The sequence below is a fragment of the Entelurus aequoreus genome, linkage group LG04 (assembly GCF_033978785.1).
Source record: "Entelurus aequoreus isolate RoL-2023_Sb linkage group LG04, RoL_Eaeq_v1.1, whole genome shotgun sequence".
Lineage (NCBI taxonomy): Eukaryota > Metazoa > Chordata > Actinopteri > Syngnathiformes > Syngnathidae > Entelurus > Entelurus aequoreus.
In genome coordinates, this window is record NC_084734.1 from 12,799,408 (window position 1) to 12,817,263 (window position 17,856).

Below are 17,856 nucleotides of genomic sequence, written 5' to 3' on the forward strand. Positions count from 1 at the left end.
GACACTCAACAACAACACATTATTTGTGGATTATAATTACTGGTTTGCAAAAAATGTGTTTAACCCAATTAGGTGAAATGACATCATCTCCCACGGCACACCAGACAATATCTGACGGTAGTGTGCCGCGGCACAGTGGTTGAAAAACACTGCCACAGCCATAAATAGATTAGAGCCCTACCAAATATATTTAACGATATGCACCCATTCATACATTATATTACTTTATTTTCACGTTGAAACACTCATTTTTAAGGTGTGTATAATGGCACCATTAATAAGTAACTGGCGCATATCGTTCTTATTTTCTTAGCAATGTCAAATTAATCCCAGAAATCCTACCGTAATATGTTGAAAGTTGTTGTGTGGCCAACTTGTCACTTATTAGTTAGTGTACTTTAATCTTAATAATACACAAAGAAAGCGTATTGTCTTTTATTCCCGCTCTTACCTTTTCCACTTCCGGGTGTCCGCCACACAACACATGTCCTCATATCCTGTGTCCCCCGCCCTTAAGTTCCCCTCACAATGGTTCCGGTATTGTCCTGTGCATAGACGTCTTATTAGTAGACGCAGCATTGGCTGCTGTGACGCGAGAAATTGAGGCCGCCATCTTGAAGTGGTGACGAGGAGCCGGCGAGCAGCCTAAACTGACAGTTGACAGGTATAACATTTTTATACTAAATAAAACAAAGATGCTAAACTGACAGTTGACAGGTAGAAAACAAAGATGCTAAACTGATTAGTTGACAGGTAGAAAACAAAGATGCTAAACTGATTAGTTGACAGGTAGAAAACAAAGACGCTAAACTGACAGTTGACAGGTAGAAAACTAAGATGCTTAACTGACAGTTGACATGTAGAAAACAAAGATGCTAAACTGACAGTTGACAGGTAGAAAACAAAGATGCTAAACTGACAGTTGACAGGTAGAAAACAAAGATGCTAAACTGACAGTTGACAGGTAGAAAACAAAGATGCTAAACTGACAGTTGACAGGTAGAAAACAAAGATGCTGAACTGACAGTTGACAGGTAGAAAACAAAGACGCTAAACTGACTGTTGACAGGTTGAAAACAAAGATGCTAAACTGACAGTTGACAGGTAGAAAACAAAGATGCTAAACTGACTGTTGACAGGTTGAAAACAAAGATGCTAAACTGACAATTGACAGGTAGAAAACAAAGATGCTAAACTGACAGTTGACAGGTAGAAAACAAAGATAGTAACTGACAGTTGACATGTAGAAAACAAAGATGCTAAACTGACAGTTGACAGGTAGAAAACAAAGATGCTAAACTGACAGTTGACAGGTAGAAAACAAAGATGCTAAACTGACAGTTGACAGGTAGAAAACAAAGATGCTAAACTGACAGTTGACAGGTAGAAAACAAAGATGCTAAACTGACAGTTGACAGGTAGAAAACAAAGACGCTAAACTGACAGTTGACAGGTAGAAAACAAAGACGCTAAACTGACTGTTGACAGGTACAAAACAAAGACGCTAAACTGACAGTTGACAGGTACAAAACAAAGATGCTAAACTGACAGTTGACAGGTACAAAACAAAGACGCTAAACTGACAGTTGACAGGTACAAAACAAAGATGCTAAACTGACAGTTGACAGGTAGAAAACAAAGATGCTAAACTGACAGTTGACAGGTAGAAAAGAAAGATGCTAAACTGACAGTTGACTGGTAGAAAACAAAGATGCTAAACTGACAGTTTACAGGTAGAAAATAAAGATGCTAAACTGACAGTTGACAGGTAGAAAAGAAAGATGCTAAACTGACAGTTGACAGGTAGAAAACAAAGATGCCAAACTGACAGTTGACAGGTAGAAAACAAAGATGCTAAACTGACAGTTGACAGGTAGAAAACAAAGATGCTAAACTGACAGTTGACAGGTAGAAAACAAAGATGCTAAACTGACAGTTGACAGGTAGAAAACAAAGATGCTAAACTGACAGTTGACAGGTAGAAAACAAAGATGCTAAACTGACAGTTGACAGGTAGAAAACAAAGACGCTAAACTGACAGTTGACAGGTAGAAAACAAAGACGCTAAACTGACTGTTGACAGGTACAAAACAAAGACGCTAAACTGACAGTTGACAGGTACAAAACAAAGATGCTAAACTGACAGTTGACAGGTACAAAACAAAGACGCTAAACTGACAGTTGACAGGTACAAAACAAAGATGCTAAACTGACAGTTGACAGGTAGAAAACAAAGATGCTAAACTGACAGTTGACAGGTAGAAAAGAAAGATGCTAAACTGACAGTTGACTGGTAGAAAACAAAGATGCTAAACTGACAGTTTACAGGTAGAAAATAAAGATGCTAAACTGACAGTTGACAGGTAGAAAAGAAAGATGCTAAACTGACAGTTGACAGGTAGAAAACAAAGATGCCAAACTGACAGTTGACAGGTAGAAAACAAAGATGCTAAACTGACAGTTGACCGGTAGAAAACAAAGATGCTAAACTGACAGTTGACAGGTAGAAAACAAAGATGGTGTTCAGCTCAAATGAGCGGATTGTTGAAAATAGGAATCGGGGGATTACTATTACTATTACTATTACTATAACCTATGGTGGCATCATGCCTTCAGTGTGCATATTGTATATAGTTCGCTGCAAACCAATGAAATGTTCTATTTTGTCTTCATTATTTTGTCAGAATGCAGCAGAATGCTTCATTTGTATGTGAAAGTCACAAAGAAATCTTCTGGGGGAGGATGACCCCCCTACAGGAGTTTGGTTTACAAACTTTCAGCCCCACCTAAAACTAAATTCACCAGCCACCACTGATTATGATGCATTCTCATTTTAGGCAAAGTATAGGACAATACTTTCTTAACAGTATAATTGTAACCAGGAATAAGTCTTCAAGTAACAATATTCAAATACTAACATTGTTGGGTAAAAAATAATTTGGTTTTATTCTGAATCCAGTGAAACAGATTGGTGGTTTTAGCTGATATAAAGACTTTCAGGTATTTTTATATGTTTATGTTGAAGTATTTGGCAGACGCTTTTATCCAAAGCGACATACATAAAAAATACATATAAAACAATTAGTGTAAACATGATAATTTAAGGGAAGAATATAATACAAAATATCAATACAAAGTGTCAAGACAGAATAAACTCTCTGCTGCTGCAGCAACAGAGATACAGTCTATAAGATATATAGATATCTAATGTATTCATACATTGTTTATGTAGGATATACGCATGTATATATAACCTAATCATATTATATATATCTGATAGTATATATCTGTATCATGAATCAATTTAAGTGGACCCCGACTTAAAAAAGTTGAAAAACTTATTCGGGTGTTACCATTTAGTGGTCAATTCTACGGAATATGTACTTCACTGTGCAACCTACTAATAAAAGTCTCAATCAATAAAAATTTTTTTCTTCAACTTAAAAATAGCCGACCGTTTTTTTCCCTTTCTCTGGGATTATATTCCTAGTTTTGATCTGGTCACTTATAGCATATAAGAATATTCTATTACTGTTAAGCAAACTATGAGTAATAAAACATGTGTCCTTTATCATAGCTACACCGTATGTATGACAAAAAAAGCGGGTGAAAATCAGTGGTATTCAGTAAAGTAAGATGAATTAAATGCGCTGACAGTTCATTGCTCCTGCCAAATGAATTGCACTGAGTGGAGCGGATCACCACTCCAAGATGGCGGCCCCGGGTCTCGTCAGCGCCAGTAGGCAGTAGCGCTCCATGCTGCGTACCTTTAGATAGGCTGACCATATTCTGAAATCCCAAAAAGAGGACACATATATGCGTGCCAAGGCCGGGAGTAGGTGAAAATTTGCCAATGATACTTGAACTTGCTTTACAAATAATATATTTATTTAAATAAAGCATTTTTTTCTCCTCTGTTGACAGCAGTGTTGGCACTAGGAATTTTCAAAATGGGGTCCCAGGGACCCCATCAAGTCCAAAAAATGGGGTCCCACAGTAAATTTTAGGGGTCCCACTTTTTTGTAAGCGTTTTGAAAAAAATTTATAAACATATGCATTATCCTGTTATATCTCACATTCTATATTGTGTTTTGGAAAAAGGTTGTCATAAACGTTAATTTGTTTAAAAAAATAATAAAAAAAGAAAACAAATTTGCATACATATGTAAATGTATCCAATTATAAACATTCATTCACTCTCTTCTTTCCTTCATGGATCTAAACTTTACCACTGCTGCTAGTTTTTTCTATATCTTTATTGAATAAGTTGTAGGTGTATTTATTTCAGTATAAAAGTGTAAAAAGTGTTTTGCTTGGGTCATGAAATGATGATAATGGTGTGCCAGGGCATACATACATTTTATATTTAACGCTTAAATCTCGAGTCTACATCAACTTCAGATCTATCCCTCATTTTAAAATGTTTTTTTTTTTTATGTTGTTTGTTTTCAGCCCTTTTTTGTCAAACAAAACTATGTTTTTAATGCAAACACATAAAATATGCAAAATCTTCCACCAAAAATATTTTTCAAAGTGGAATATTTGATGTGAAGTAATGGGAACCTTGGATAGGTCAATAATTCATAATAACATTGATTTTGATTCAATATTATGTTTTGAGCAATGAGTTTGAAAAAAACCCAGCTTTGTTTTATTAGTCAACATTGCAACTTTTTCTAAATTACATTTCACCTTTAAGCTTTGTTATTTCACTTTTGTTATGTTTTTGCTTATTTTAATAGTATTTTTAGAATGTGCCGTGGGCCTTTAAAACATTAGCTGTGGGCCGCAAATGGCCTCCGGGGCACACTTTTGACACCCCTGCTATAGATAATAAAAAATTAAATCTGATAAATCTATGGATAAAAAGCAGAAGCTGGCGACTCATGCGCGTTTATCATAACTCTCGCTCTCCCTGTCTCTGCCCCTCCCTCACCAAGGCTGCTGAGCGCACAATTTCTTTTGTTTTTAACCCCTTCTTAACCCTGAACGTACATTGAAAATACACGCAACCCTAACTCAAAATACCGGACATTTGAGTAATTTAAGAAACTCCGCCCGAACAGCCCCGCAAAAGAGGACATGTCCGGTGAAAAGAGGACGTATGGTCAGTCTACCTTAGAAGATGTCTATGCTCCTGTGACCTGAGTAACCCAACACATGGCAGAAGTGTTTTGCCAAAAAATAATTCAATTATTGGTTAATAGCAACATTTTGCATTAAAGGAAAGACCCCAAAGGCAGTTGAGTAAAGAGGGTTAAAGCAGTTTATTGACTTGTATTCTTGCTGTTTAGAACGCTTTGTCAGGTCTAGCTTGTCTTAATGTGGAAAATGGGGATCAAAAAATGAACAAAAGTGGCTTAACAAGCAAATCATCCACCTCTATTGGAAACTTTTACAACATGTTCTAAAATACTGAATATCATGGGGCGAGTTTAGATTTCAATCATAATGGGGACTAATAGCTACTTAAAGCGATAAAGGGAAGAAAATATACAGAAGAAAAAGGGGGAATGATGACACACCTTTTTAAGGAAGTCAACTAAATATAACAACATCATCTTCAAATCAATTCATCAAATAGTTTGAATGATTGGGACATTTTGATCTGTTTAAGTGACCAAGTTGGGGACTGATGATATATCAAAACAAGAGGTTTCTTCCAGGCAACGTCCAGCAAATTAAAATCTAAACAAAATACACCCTGATTCGCATCCATCCAGCACCACTCAAAAGCAGGAAAACAATACATGCTTCTTTTTTTTTTTTTTTTTTTTTTTTTTTAACAGTGAAATGAATGAATGTAACTGTACATGACCGTCTGGTGAACAGCAAAATTAAATACAAAGACACGAGAAAGAATGACATCATGCTAGTGTTTTACATTGGCAGAAAGCCCCTCCCCTCCCCCGACCATGAAAAAAAAAAAAGAAAAAACAACTAAAGTACTGAAATGCATAGCGGGAGACTTTCTTCAACACTTTTTAAAAGACACAAATGTTGGTTTCCAGTCGCGACAGAATATATGTAAAATAAATACATTTACTTTTTTTTTTTTACTTTTTGCTTTTGGAGCGATCATGAGAGGTAACGGTTGTGTGTTGTTTTTTTTCTCGTTGTTTTTTTTTGAGATGAAATGCTGAGAAGCTAGAAAAATACAAAAACCCGGCAAAGAAAGCTTATTATGTACACTGTGTCAGGCCCGAGTGCTCCCTAAATGCCATGCAAATGCAAATATTAGTGTTCCTTTGGTTATGTAAAAAACAAAAACATCTACATGCATTTTACAAAAATAAAAAGTATAGAAAAAATTGCAGTTATCTGAAAAAAATGCATCCTCCTATGTAAAAAAAGTCATTAGTAATATATGTAGCATCTCTAGTATATTAAAGCTATAACCAAATATACTTTTTCTTTCTGTCGGGTTAGCACTAAAAAGTGATGACATGAAGCTGCCAACCCTTCAACAATTTCTTTTTTTCTTTAAAATTTCCTTCAAGATGTCATTAAATTATCTTGATAAATCTGCATAGCGTGTCATTATGTGCAACTTGTACATTACATGTCTCAATGAAATGTAAAAAATAAAAATAAAGAAATATCATCCCTGTGGTGCAGCAGGGCGCATAAGTGCTATAAAAATGCACAAAAAAAATCCATCAGGTAGCTCATTTTAGAACCAACTGATTATTTGTTGGCAATTTCACCTCAAATGCCCTAAAAAAAAAATCACATTACTTCATGGTATTAGTTAAACTGCACAACAGGTTTAAAAAGAAAACAACCTAACTTTCATCAAACTACTTTATGAATCGGGTGGAAGTTATGAAAAAAAAACTGCAATTAGTGTTGATTCACCCCAAAAAAGCCACAATGTATCGTCTTGAATTGAAATCGTACTTGAAGTCTGCGTGTCATCGTACCGATCGCTCGTGCTGGAGATGGTCCTGTGGGACGAGGGACAAACTGGCCACGATGAGGTGGCGCAAAGCATGGCGGTCCACCTTAAAAGATGCTTGCGCCAAGCATCTTTCTTTAAAAAGAAGTCACGTCTTTTAAAAAAAAGTCCTCAATGAGAAGGTGAGGACAGTGTGTGCATAGGAGAGACTCCACTCCTTCTAGGGGTTCTACTTCCTGTCCGTGTCTTCTTCCTGTCATCCAGGTCTCGTCTTGGCGGGCGACGTCTGCGGTCCTCTGTAGCGTCCAGGCTGGTACGGAGGAAGGTGGTGGAGGGGTTGACGTCAGCTTCGGGGAAGGGGGGGGGGGAAAGAGGGGTGGGAGGACATGTCCTGGAAGACACAAGGTTAGTAGAATGTCATTCAAAAACATACTGGCCCGAATATAAGACAGCACTTTTAATGAACCTTAGTAAAACTTAATAACCATTTAGACCCCAATATAAGACCACTATGTTACTAGTAAATTAAATAATTACCATATTGACCTCAATATAAGACCACCGTGAATGTAAATGTTACTAGTAAATTATATAATTACCATATTGACCCTAATATAAGACCACTCTGAATGTAAATGTTACTAGAAAATTATATAATTACCATATTGACCCTAATATAAGACCACTCTGAATGTAAATGTTACTAGAAAATTATGTAATTACCGTATCGACCCTAATATAAGACCACCTTGAATGTAAATGTTACTAGAAAATGATGTCATTAACGTATTGACCCGGATATAAGACCACCTTGAATGTAAATGTTACTAGCAAATTATATAATTATCGTATTGACCCTAATATAAGACGACCCTGAATATAAATGTTACTAGAAAATTATGTCATTAACGTATTGACCCTAATATAAGACCACTCTGAATGTAAATGTTACTAGAAAATTATATAATTACCGTATTGACCCTAATATAAGACCACCCTGGTTATAAATGTTTTTAGAAAGTTATATGATTACCGTATTGACCCAAATATAAGACCACTATGAATATAAATGTTACGAGAAAGTTATATAATTACCTTATTGACCCGAATGTAAGACCACCTTGAATGTAAATGTTGGTAGAAAATTATATAATTACCGTATTGACCCTAATATATGACCACCCTGAATGTAAATATTAGTAGAAAGTTATATAATTACCGTATTGACCCTAATATAAGACCACCCCGGTAATAAATGTTTTTAGAAAATTATATAATTACCGTGTTGACCCTAATATAAGACCACCATGAATATAAATGTTACGAGAAAGTTATATCATTACCGTATTGACCCTAATATAAGACCACAGTGAATGTAAATGTTACTAGTAAATAATATAATTACCGTATTGACCCTAATATAAGACCACCCTGAATGTAAATGTTAGTAGAAAATTATATAATTACCATATTGACCCTAATATAAGACCATCATGAATATAAATGTTACAAGAAAGTTATATCATTAGTGTATTGACCCTAATATAAGACCACCCTGAATATAAATGTTACTAGAAAAGTATGTTATTACCGTGTTGACCCTAATATAAGACCACCCTGATTATAAATGTTTTTAGAAAGTTATATAATTACCGTATTGACCCTAATATAAGACCATCGTGAATATAAATGTTACGAAAAAAGTTATATAATTACCTTATTGACCCGAATATAAGACCACCTTGAATGTAAATGTTACCAGAAAATTAATTTATTACCGCATTGACCCTAATGTGGGGCGGTATAGCTCGGTTGGTAGAGCGGCTGTGCCAGCAACTTGAGGGTTGCAGGTTCGATCCCCGCTTCCGCCATCCTAGTCACCGCCGTTGTGTCCTTGGGCAAGACACTTTACCCACCTGCTCCCAGTGCCACCCACACTGGTTTGAATGTAACTTAGATATTGGGTTTCACTATGTAAAGCGCTTTGAGTCACTTGAGAAAAAGCGCTATATAAATGTAATTCACTTCACTTCACTAATAAAAGACCACCCTGAAGGTAAATGTTAGTAGAAAATTACAGTATATAATTACCGTATTGACCCTAATATAAGACCGCCCTGAATATAAATGTTACTAGGAAATTATGTTATTACCGCATTGACCCTAATATAAGACCACCCTGATTATAAATGTTTTTGGAAAGGTATATAATTACCGTATTGACCCCAATATAAGACCACCAAGAATATAAATGTTACGAGAAAGTGATACAATTACCTTATTGACCCGAATATAAGACCACCTTGAATGTAAATGTTACTAGAAAATGATGTAATTACTGCATTGACCCTAATATAAGACCACTCTGAATATAAACGCTAGAAAGTTATGTAATTATTGTACTGACCCTAATATAAGACCACCATGAATGTAAATATTACTAGAAAGTTATATAATTATTGTACTGACCCTAATATAAGACCACCAAGAGTGTAAATATTACTAGAAAGTTATGTAATTATTGTACTGACCCTAATATAAGACCACTCTGAATGTAAATATTACTAGAAAGTTATGTCATTATTGTACTGACCCTAATATAAGACCACCATGAATGTAAATATTACTAGGAAGTTATGTAACTATTGTACTGACCCTAATATAAGACCACCATGAGTGTAAATATTACTACAAAACTTATGTAATTATTGTACTGACCCTAATATAAAACCATCATGAATGTAAATACTGGAAAGTTATGTAATTATTGTACTGACCCAAATATAAGACCACCATGAGTGTAAATATTACTAGAAAGTTATGTAGGTATTGTACTGACCCTAATATAAGACCACCATGAATGTAAATATTACTAGAAAGTTAAATGTAATTATTGTATTGACCCTAATATAAGACCACCATGAGTGTAAATAATACTAGAAAGTTATGTAACTATTGTACTGACCCTAATATAAGACCACAATGAATGTAAATATTTCTAGAAAGTTATGTAATTATTGTACTGACCCTAATATAAGACCACCCTGAATGTAAATATTACTAGAAAGTTATGTAATTATTGTACTGACCCTAATATAAGACCACCACAAGTGTAAATATTACCAGAAAGTTATGTAATTATTGTACTGACCCTAATATAAGACCACCATGAGTGTAAATAATACTACAAAGTTATGTAATTATTGTACTGAGCATAATATAAGACCACCATGAATGTAATTATTACTAGAAAGTTATGTAATTATTGTACTGACCCTAATATAAGACCACCACGAGTGTAAATGATACTAGAAAGTTATGTGATTACCATATTGACCCGAATATAAGATCAATTAATGTAAATATTACTATAAAATCATATAATTACTGTATTGAGCCAAACCTAAGACCATCCTGATTATAAGCGTTTGTAGAAAATGATTTAATTTCCGTATTTACCCTAAACTAATAAGAACTCCTCAAATATAAGACAACCTGCATTTTTTGGTTTTATATAATTACCAAACAAAATCCAAGAGACTTTTTTAAAGATGATGTTTTCAAGATTGATTAAAAATAACAACTGTTACGTATTGACCCAAATATAAAACAAAACTATTATTAGGAGAACTATTTGAACACAATCTAAACATTTGTCCCAAAAGGTGTGTCTTATATTAGCACTACTGTAAGGAGAAAAAGAATACCTGGCAAAGTCTTTAGCTGGGCACCCAGTTGTGGGCGGAGCCCTGGGTAGTGGCCGGCCCCCCGTAGCCTTGGCCCCCGGGCAGGATAGGATCAAAGTTGAAGTCGATGCTGTCCCCGTCCATTAGGTCGCTATTGATGATGTAGTCCACGTCGCAGTCCAGGTTCTCGGTGAACATGTCCACGTCCAGGTCCGTGGGCAGTCTGTCCGGCGCCGCCTGGAAGCAGGACGGCGCTCCGAACTGAGCCTGCAGGGCGGGGTTGGCCAAAGGGACGCCGTGGTGAGAGGCCACCGGCTGGATGGCGACGTGCTGCGCTTTGAGCGCGGACATCTGAGGCAGGTCTTGGGACATCCCGGACAGGATCATGCCCAGGCCCATTTGAGAGTGATGCTGGTGTTGATGGTGCAGGTGCTGCTGCATCTGAGCCTGAAGGCACCTGGACGCCACCGTGTTGGCGTCCAGGGCTTTACCCAGCAGCAGCTGATTGGGTTTGGGCCGCACGCCCACCACAGAAGAACCCAGACCCATGAGGCCGGGATTAGGCATGAGGGGGTCCACCTGGGTCATGAGGACGTCGCTGGGAGGAGGAGAATCCGACGTGAGCAGCGCCTCCAGGCTGGAGGGCACGTGGGCGCTGTAGTGCGCCGACCCACGGGAGTTGGCGCTGGACAGAGGGTTGAAGAGGGAGTTGCTGAAGGTGGAGGGCTCTTTGTTGCCGGGGGTCTGGGTGGCCGTGTGGGGGGACGTCTGCGAGGGCTGCAGCTGGTGAAAGGAGGAGAAGCCGGAGCCGCGGGACAACAGCGTGGAGGCAGACGGCAGCGGGGTCGGGGGCGCCGGTGGGGCGGTGCTGGGGCTGGCGCCGCCCTGCTGGCTGGTCATCAAAGTCAGTCCGTCTATCAGATCCAGCTCCTCCATGAGGGTCTCGGTGAGGGTGGGGGTCAGGGCGCTGGCGGCGTAGCGTCCGAGCAGCCCGTCTTCGGGGAGGTTGTCGTCGTCCTCCTGGCCGGGAGCGATGGGGGACAGACGCCCGCTCAGGGTGCTGGCGTTGGAGCTGGTGCGCGGCCGGAAGGTGGTCCACATGTCGCCGTCGTCCAAGCTGCCTCGAGACGAGGGGCTGCTGCTGCTGACCCCCCATTTGGGAAATGGTTGAGACGACCCGGGGCTGTCCGCACCGGGGGAGCCGCCGTTGCCCTCGCCCTGCAGCGCCCCGCCGGCCCCCGCGCCCGCCTGCTTCTTGGTCTGCTTGGCGCGCATGCGGCTCTTCAGCAGTTTGCTGCTGTTGTCCATGGAGGCGGCTCGGCGACGCGGCGCTTTGCCCGTTTTACCGCCTTCGGGGTTGAGCATCCACCAGGAGCTCTTGCCCGTGGTCTCATTGTGGACACGCAGGAATTTGTTGTGCAGCGACAGATTGTGGCGAATTGAGTTCTACAATTGGAGACAGAAGAAGAAAAAAGACATAAATGTACATCATGAGATGCCACATCTTTTTTTTTTACTGCTGGTTCTCTAACAGCGGGACCAGTACCACAAATCACCACTATTTGGAGCCAGATACAGCCAGTGGGACCAGAGCCGTTCCAAGATAATTTGGGGCCTTAAACATAATTTTTTGGAGACCCCCACCCCACTGATTAAAACTTACCTATTAGCGTGCTAGTTGTCAGCGAGCGATGAGTGCGCTAACAGTTAGCTAGCATTTAGTGCACCAGTTTTCAGCTAAAAGCGGCAGTTGTCAGCTGGCATTGAGTGCGCCAATCGTCAGATAGCGATTAGGGCACCGGCTTTCAGCTACCAAATAGCGCAACAGTTGTCAGGTAGTGATGACTTCGCCAATAGTTAGCTAGCGCTCAGCACGCTAGTCATCAGCCAGCAATTCATAGTTTGTGAACTTGTTCTCAAACAATGTGATTCTGATTAGCGTGCTAGCTATCAGCGAGCGAGTAATGCGGAAGTTGTCAGCATGGCAATTGTCTGCTAGCGATAAGTGTGCCGATAGTTAGGTAGCGTTCAGCGCACCACTTTTCAGTTACCGAATAGCACGCTAGACTGCTAGCGGTGAGTGCGCCAATAGTTAGCTCGCGATTGACGCCGCACTTGTCAGCTAACGGTTAGCGCGCCAATTGTCAGCTAGCGATAAGTGTGTCGACAGTTAGCTAGCGACTAGCGTTTTCAGCTACCGAATAGCACGCTAGGCTGCTCGCGGCGAGTGTACCGATAGTTAGCTCGCGTATGACGCCGCAGTTGTCAGCTAGCGGTTAGCGCGCCAATTGTCAGCTAGCGATAAGTGCGTCGATAGTTAGGTAGCGATTAGCATTTTCAGCTACCGAATGGCACGCTAGACTGCTAGCGGTGAGTGCGCCTGTAGTTAGCTAGCAATTGACGCCGCAGTTGTCAGCTAGCGGTTAGCGTGCCAATTGTCAGCTAGCGATAAGCATTTTCAGCTACCGAATAGCACACTAGAATGCTAGCAATGCGCGCGCCACTTGCCAGTTAGCAATTAGCCCACTCATTTTCAGCTAGCGACTAGCACAACAGGTTTTAGCTAGTGATTAGTGCGTTAGTTGCCATTAGCGACACTAGACTGTATAATTTTAATATATTATTATATATTATATTATATATATATTTATATTATTCACATGTGAATAATGCTGTATAATAGACTGTATTTATATTATTCACATGTGAATAATGCTGTATAATAGACTGTATTTATATTATTCACATGTGAATAATGCTGTATAATAGACTGTGTTTATATTATTCACATGTGAATAATGCTGTATAATAGACTGTATTTATATTATTCACATGTGAATAATGCTGTATAATTCTGTATTTATATTATTCACATGTGAATAATGCTGTATAATAGACTGTATTTATATTATTCACATGTGAATAATGCTGTATTATAGATTGTATTTATATTATTCACATGTGAATAATTCTGTATAATAGACTGTATTTATATTATTCACATGTGAATAATGCTGTATAATACTGTATTTATATTATTCACATGTGAATAATGCTGTATAATAGACTGTATTAATATTATTCACATGTGAATAATGCTGTATAATACACTGTATTTATATTATTCACATGTGAATAATGCTGTATAATAGACTGTATTTATGTTATTCACATGTGAATAATGCTGTATAATAGACTATTTGTTATTCAGGTGTGAATAATTCTGTATAATAGACTGTATTTATATTATTCACATGTGAATAATTCTGTACAATAGACTGTATTTATATTATTCACATGTAAATAATGCTGTATAATGGACTGTATTTATATTATTCACATGTGAATAATGCTGTATAATAAACTGTATTTATGTTATTCACATGTGAATAATGCTGTATAATAGACTGTATTTATATTATTCACATGTGAATAATGCTGTATATTAGACTGTATTTATGTTATTCACATGTGAATAATGCTGTATAATAGACTGTATTTATATTATTCACATGTGAATAATGCTGTATAATAGACTGTATTTATGTTATTCACATGTGAATAATGCTGTATATTAGACTGTATTTATGTTATTCACATGTGAATAATGCTGTATAATAGACTGTATTTATATTATTCACATGTGAATAATGCTGTATAATAGACTGTATTTATGTTATTCACATGTGAATAATGCTGTATAATAGACTGTATTTATGTTATTCACATGTGAATAATGCTGTATAATAGACTGTATTTATATGATTCACATGTGAATAATGCTGTATAATAGACTGTATTAATATTATTCACATGTGAATAATGCTGTATAATAGACTGTATTAATATTATTCACATGTGAATAATGCTGTATAATAGACTGTATTTATGTTATTCACATGTGAATAATGCTGTATAATAGACTGTGTTTATATTATTCACATGTGAATAATGCTGTATAATAGACTGTGTTTATATTATTCACATGTGAATAATGCTGTATAATAGACTGTATTTATATTATTCACATATGAATAATGCTGTATAATAGACTGTGTTTATATTATTCACATGTGAATAATGCTGTATAATAGACTGTATTTATATTATTCACATGTGAATAATGCTGTATATTAGACTGTATTTATGTTATTCACATGTGAATAATGCTGTATAATAGACTGTATTTATATTATTCACATGTGAATAATGCTGTATAATAGACTGTATTTATGTTATTCACATGTGAATAATGCTGTATAATAGACTGTATTTATGTTATTCACATGTGAATAATGCTGTATAATAGACTGTATTTATATGATTCACATGTGAATAATGCTGTATAATAGACTGTATTTATGTTATTCACATGTGAATAATGCTGTATAATAGACTGTATTTATATTATTCACATGTGAATAATGCTGTATAATAGACTATATTTATGTTATTCACATGTGAATAATGCTGTATAATAGACTGTATTTATATTATTCACATGTGAATAATGCTGTATTATAGATTGTATTTATATTATTCACATGTGAATAATTCTGTATAATAGACTGTATTTATATTATTCACATGTGAATAATGCTGTATAATAGACTGTATTTATATTATTGACATGTGAATAATGCTGTATAATAGACTGTATTAATATTATTCACATGTGAATAATGCTGTATAATAGACTGTATTTATATTATTCACATGTGAATAATGCTGTATAATAGACTGTATTTAGTATTCACATGTGAATAATTCTGTATAATAGACTGTATTTATGTTATTCACATGTGCATAATGCTGTATAATAGACTATTATTATTATTCACATGTGAATAATGCTGTATAATAGACTGTATTTATTATTCACATGTGAATAATTATGTATAATAAACTGTATTTATGTTATTCACATGTGAATAATGCTGTATAATAGACTGTATTTATATTATTCACATGTAAATAATGCTGTATATTAGACTGTATTTATGTTATTCACATGTGAATAATGCTGTATAATAGACTGTATTTATATTATTGACATGTGAATAATGCTGTATAATAGACTGTATTTATGTTATTCACATGTGAATAATGCTGTATAATAGACTGTATTTATGTTATTCACATGTGAATAATGCTATATAATAGACTATGTTATTCACATGTGAATAATGCTGTATAATAGGCTGTATTTATATTATTGACATGTGAATAATGCTGTATAATAGACTGTATTAATATTATTCACATGTGAATAATGCTGTATAATAGACTGTATGTATTATTCACATGTGAATAATTCTGTATAATAGACTGTATTTATGTTATTCACATGTGAATAATGCAGTATAATAGACTGTATTTATATTATTCACATGTGAATAATGCTGTATTTATTATTCACATGTGAATAATTCTGTATAATAGACTGTATTTATGTTATTCACATGTGAATAATGCTGTATAATAGACTGTATTTATATTATTCACATGTAAAGATACCTAAGTGTTTATTGTTTATTGTGAGTGAAGTGTGGTGCTGAATTTCCCCCAGGGATCAATAAAGTACTTTCTATTCTATTCTATTAGTATTGCACAATAACAAGGCACCTTTAAGAGCAATTTAATTTAAAACACAATTTTACACAAGATGTACAGGTAGGGAGTCCCCGCTACACCTATGGGTCTGGGGGACCTAAGCCTGGTAAAGGTTGAAGACCTCTGGTCTAGTGTGCATGATGATGGTGTTGCGTTGACTGACCTTCCATCCCGCCGAGCTGTTGCTGTCTCCTTTATCTCGGAAGTAAGGCACCGTCTTGACCATCCAGTCATAAATCTGGGCCAGAGTGAGTCTCTTCTCGGGCGAGTTCTCTATGGCCTGGCTGATGAGGTCCGCGTAGCTCTGGTTGCCCCACGCGTTGCGTCGGGAGGACCCCTTGCGGGGAGTCGCGCCGGCCCCGCCCACTCCGGCCACGGCTCCGCCCTCGGACGCCGGCGAGGCTTTCCCCTGCTCGGACGCGATTGGTGGCGGCTCGGGCTTGTCCTCGTCCGCGGGCGGGGTCCCCGCGGCGGACTCGGCGCCGTCGGGGGCCTCCTGCTTGACGACCGAGATGTCGGGCCTGGGCAGCGGCCATGTGCAGGAGCGGGGCCGGCTCTGCGGCTCGAAATCTGGGTCAATGGGCGGCACGAACTCCTCCATAGTGACGACGCTTGGTCCTTCAAGACCCCCCGAAAAACGCGTCTTAAAACAGCATCAACCCCCAAATGTTACGGGGAAAAAAACAATATGCTGCTAAAAAAGACGTAATAATCCGCGGACACCAATGGCTCCAGTTAATCCTCAGATTGGAGATTAGGGAACCCAAATAATCTCCTTAATACTAACTATCATAAACCTTCTGATTTGTATCGGAGCTCCTTTGTTTGGGTGGAATAAAAACAAAACAACATCGGCTCTAAAATTAAAAACAAAACATTATTCAAACTAATCCAGTCACAAAATGTTTTAATGTGTAGGAGTAAACCGGAAGTTCCTGTTGCAAAGTTATTTTACTAAATAAAGTTTACACTTGACGGGATTATCTGGTTGACGTTACAACTTGTAAACAACACCGTAAAAAAAGACGCATCTGAAACAAAGTTTTAAAAAAATAGAAAGTTTAAAAAAATAACTATAATGTTAGTATTACTTACGGAGACGAACAATATTTTAGGTGTGGACAATCCGCCACATGTCGCCATCTGCCATGTTTCCACTCGTGCCGCCGCTGCCGCACACCACGCCACGACGAGCGGCTACTAGACGCCTTCTCCGCCGAGGCCCGGAGCTCCGAACCCGGCTCCGCTCCCGCGGTGTGCTAGCGGGCTGTTCTCTCCGAACGAAGCCTTCCCGCTGATTTAGTAACGGTAAAGCGGGAAACGGCCCTCCCGGCTACGTCGCTGCGAAAAGTCCGCCGCACCGCGACGTTAGCCGCTTTAAGCTCCCGCTTGCTACTCCGGAGTTTTACAACGCGCCGAAAAGTCCTCCGAGAGCCGCCGGGAACTCGCTCAAAGTAGCCGATTCGCGTGGGCGGCGAGTTGGGCAAAAGTTGCTGTCGTCGCGCCGGTCCAAATATTCACTCCGTCGGCGTCTTTTAGCAGTTGTTTGCTTTTGTTTTGTTTTGAGTCGAGGCGAAGACTCCCTTCTGACGTCTGTTTACCACTGTCAAGTAAAACGCTGTGCGCATGCGCGCGGTGGCATGCTGGGAAATGTAGTCG

General features: G+C 38.0%; 1 protein-coding gene across 1 annotated transcript; it reads right to left on the reverse strand.

The window, feature by feature from the left end:
- Positions 1 to 5,248: 5,248 nt before the first annotated feature.
- On the reverse strand, positions 5,249 to 17,847 carry foxo4 (forkhead box O4). The gene is made up of 3 exons (XM_062044258.1): positions 16,361 to 17,847; positions 10,606 to 12,030; positions 5,249 to 7,289 (listed from the first exon to the last, which is right to left on the reverse strand). Exons 1-2 carry the CDS (start codon positions 16,796 to 16,798, stop codon positions 10,618 to 10,620), a joined length of 1,851 nt encoding a protein of 616 aa, XP_061900242.1. The 5' UTR covers positions 16,799 to 17,847; the 3' UTR covers positions 5,249 to 7,289; positions 10,606 to 10,617.
- Positions 17,848 to 17,856: the final 9 nt, after the last annotated feature.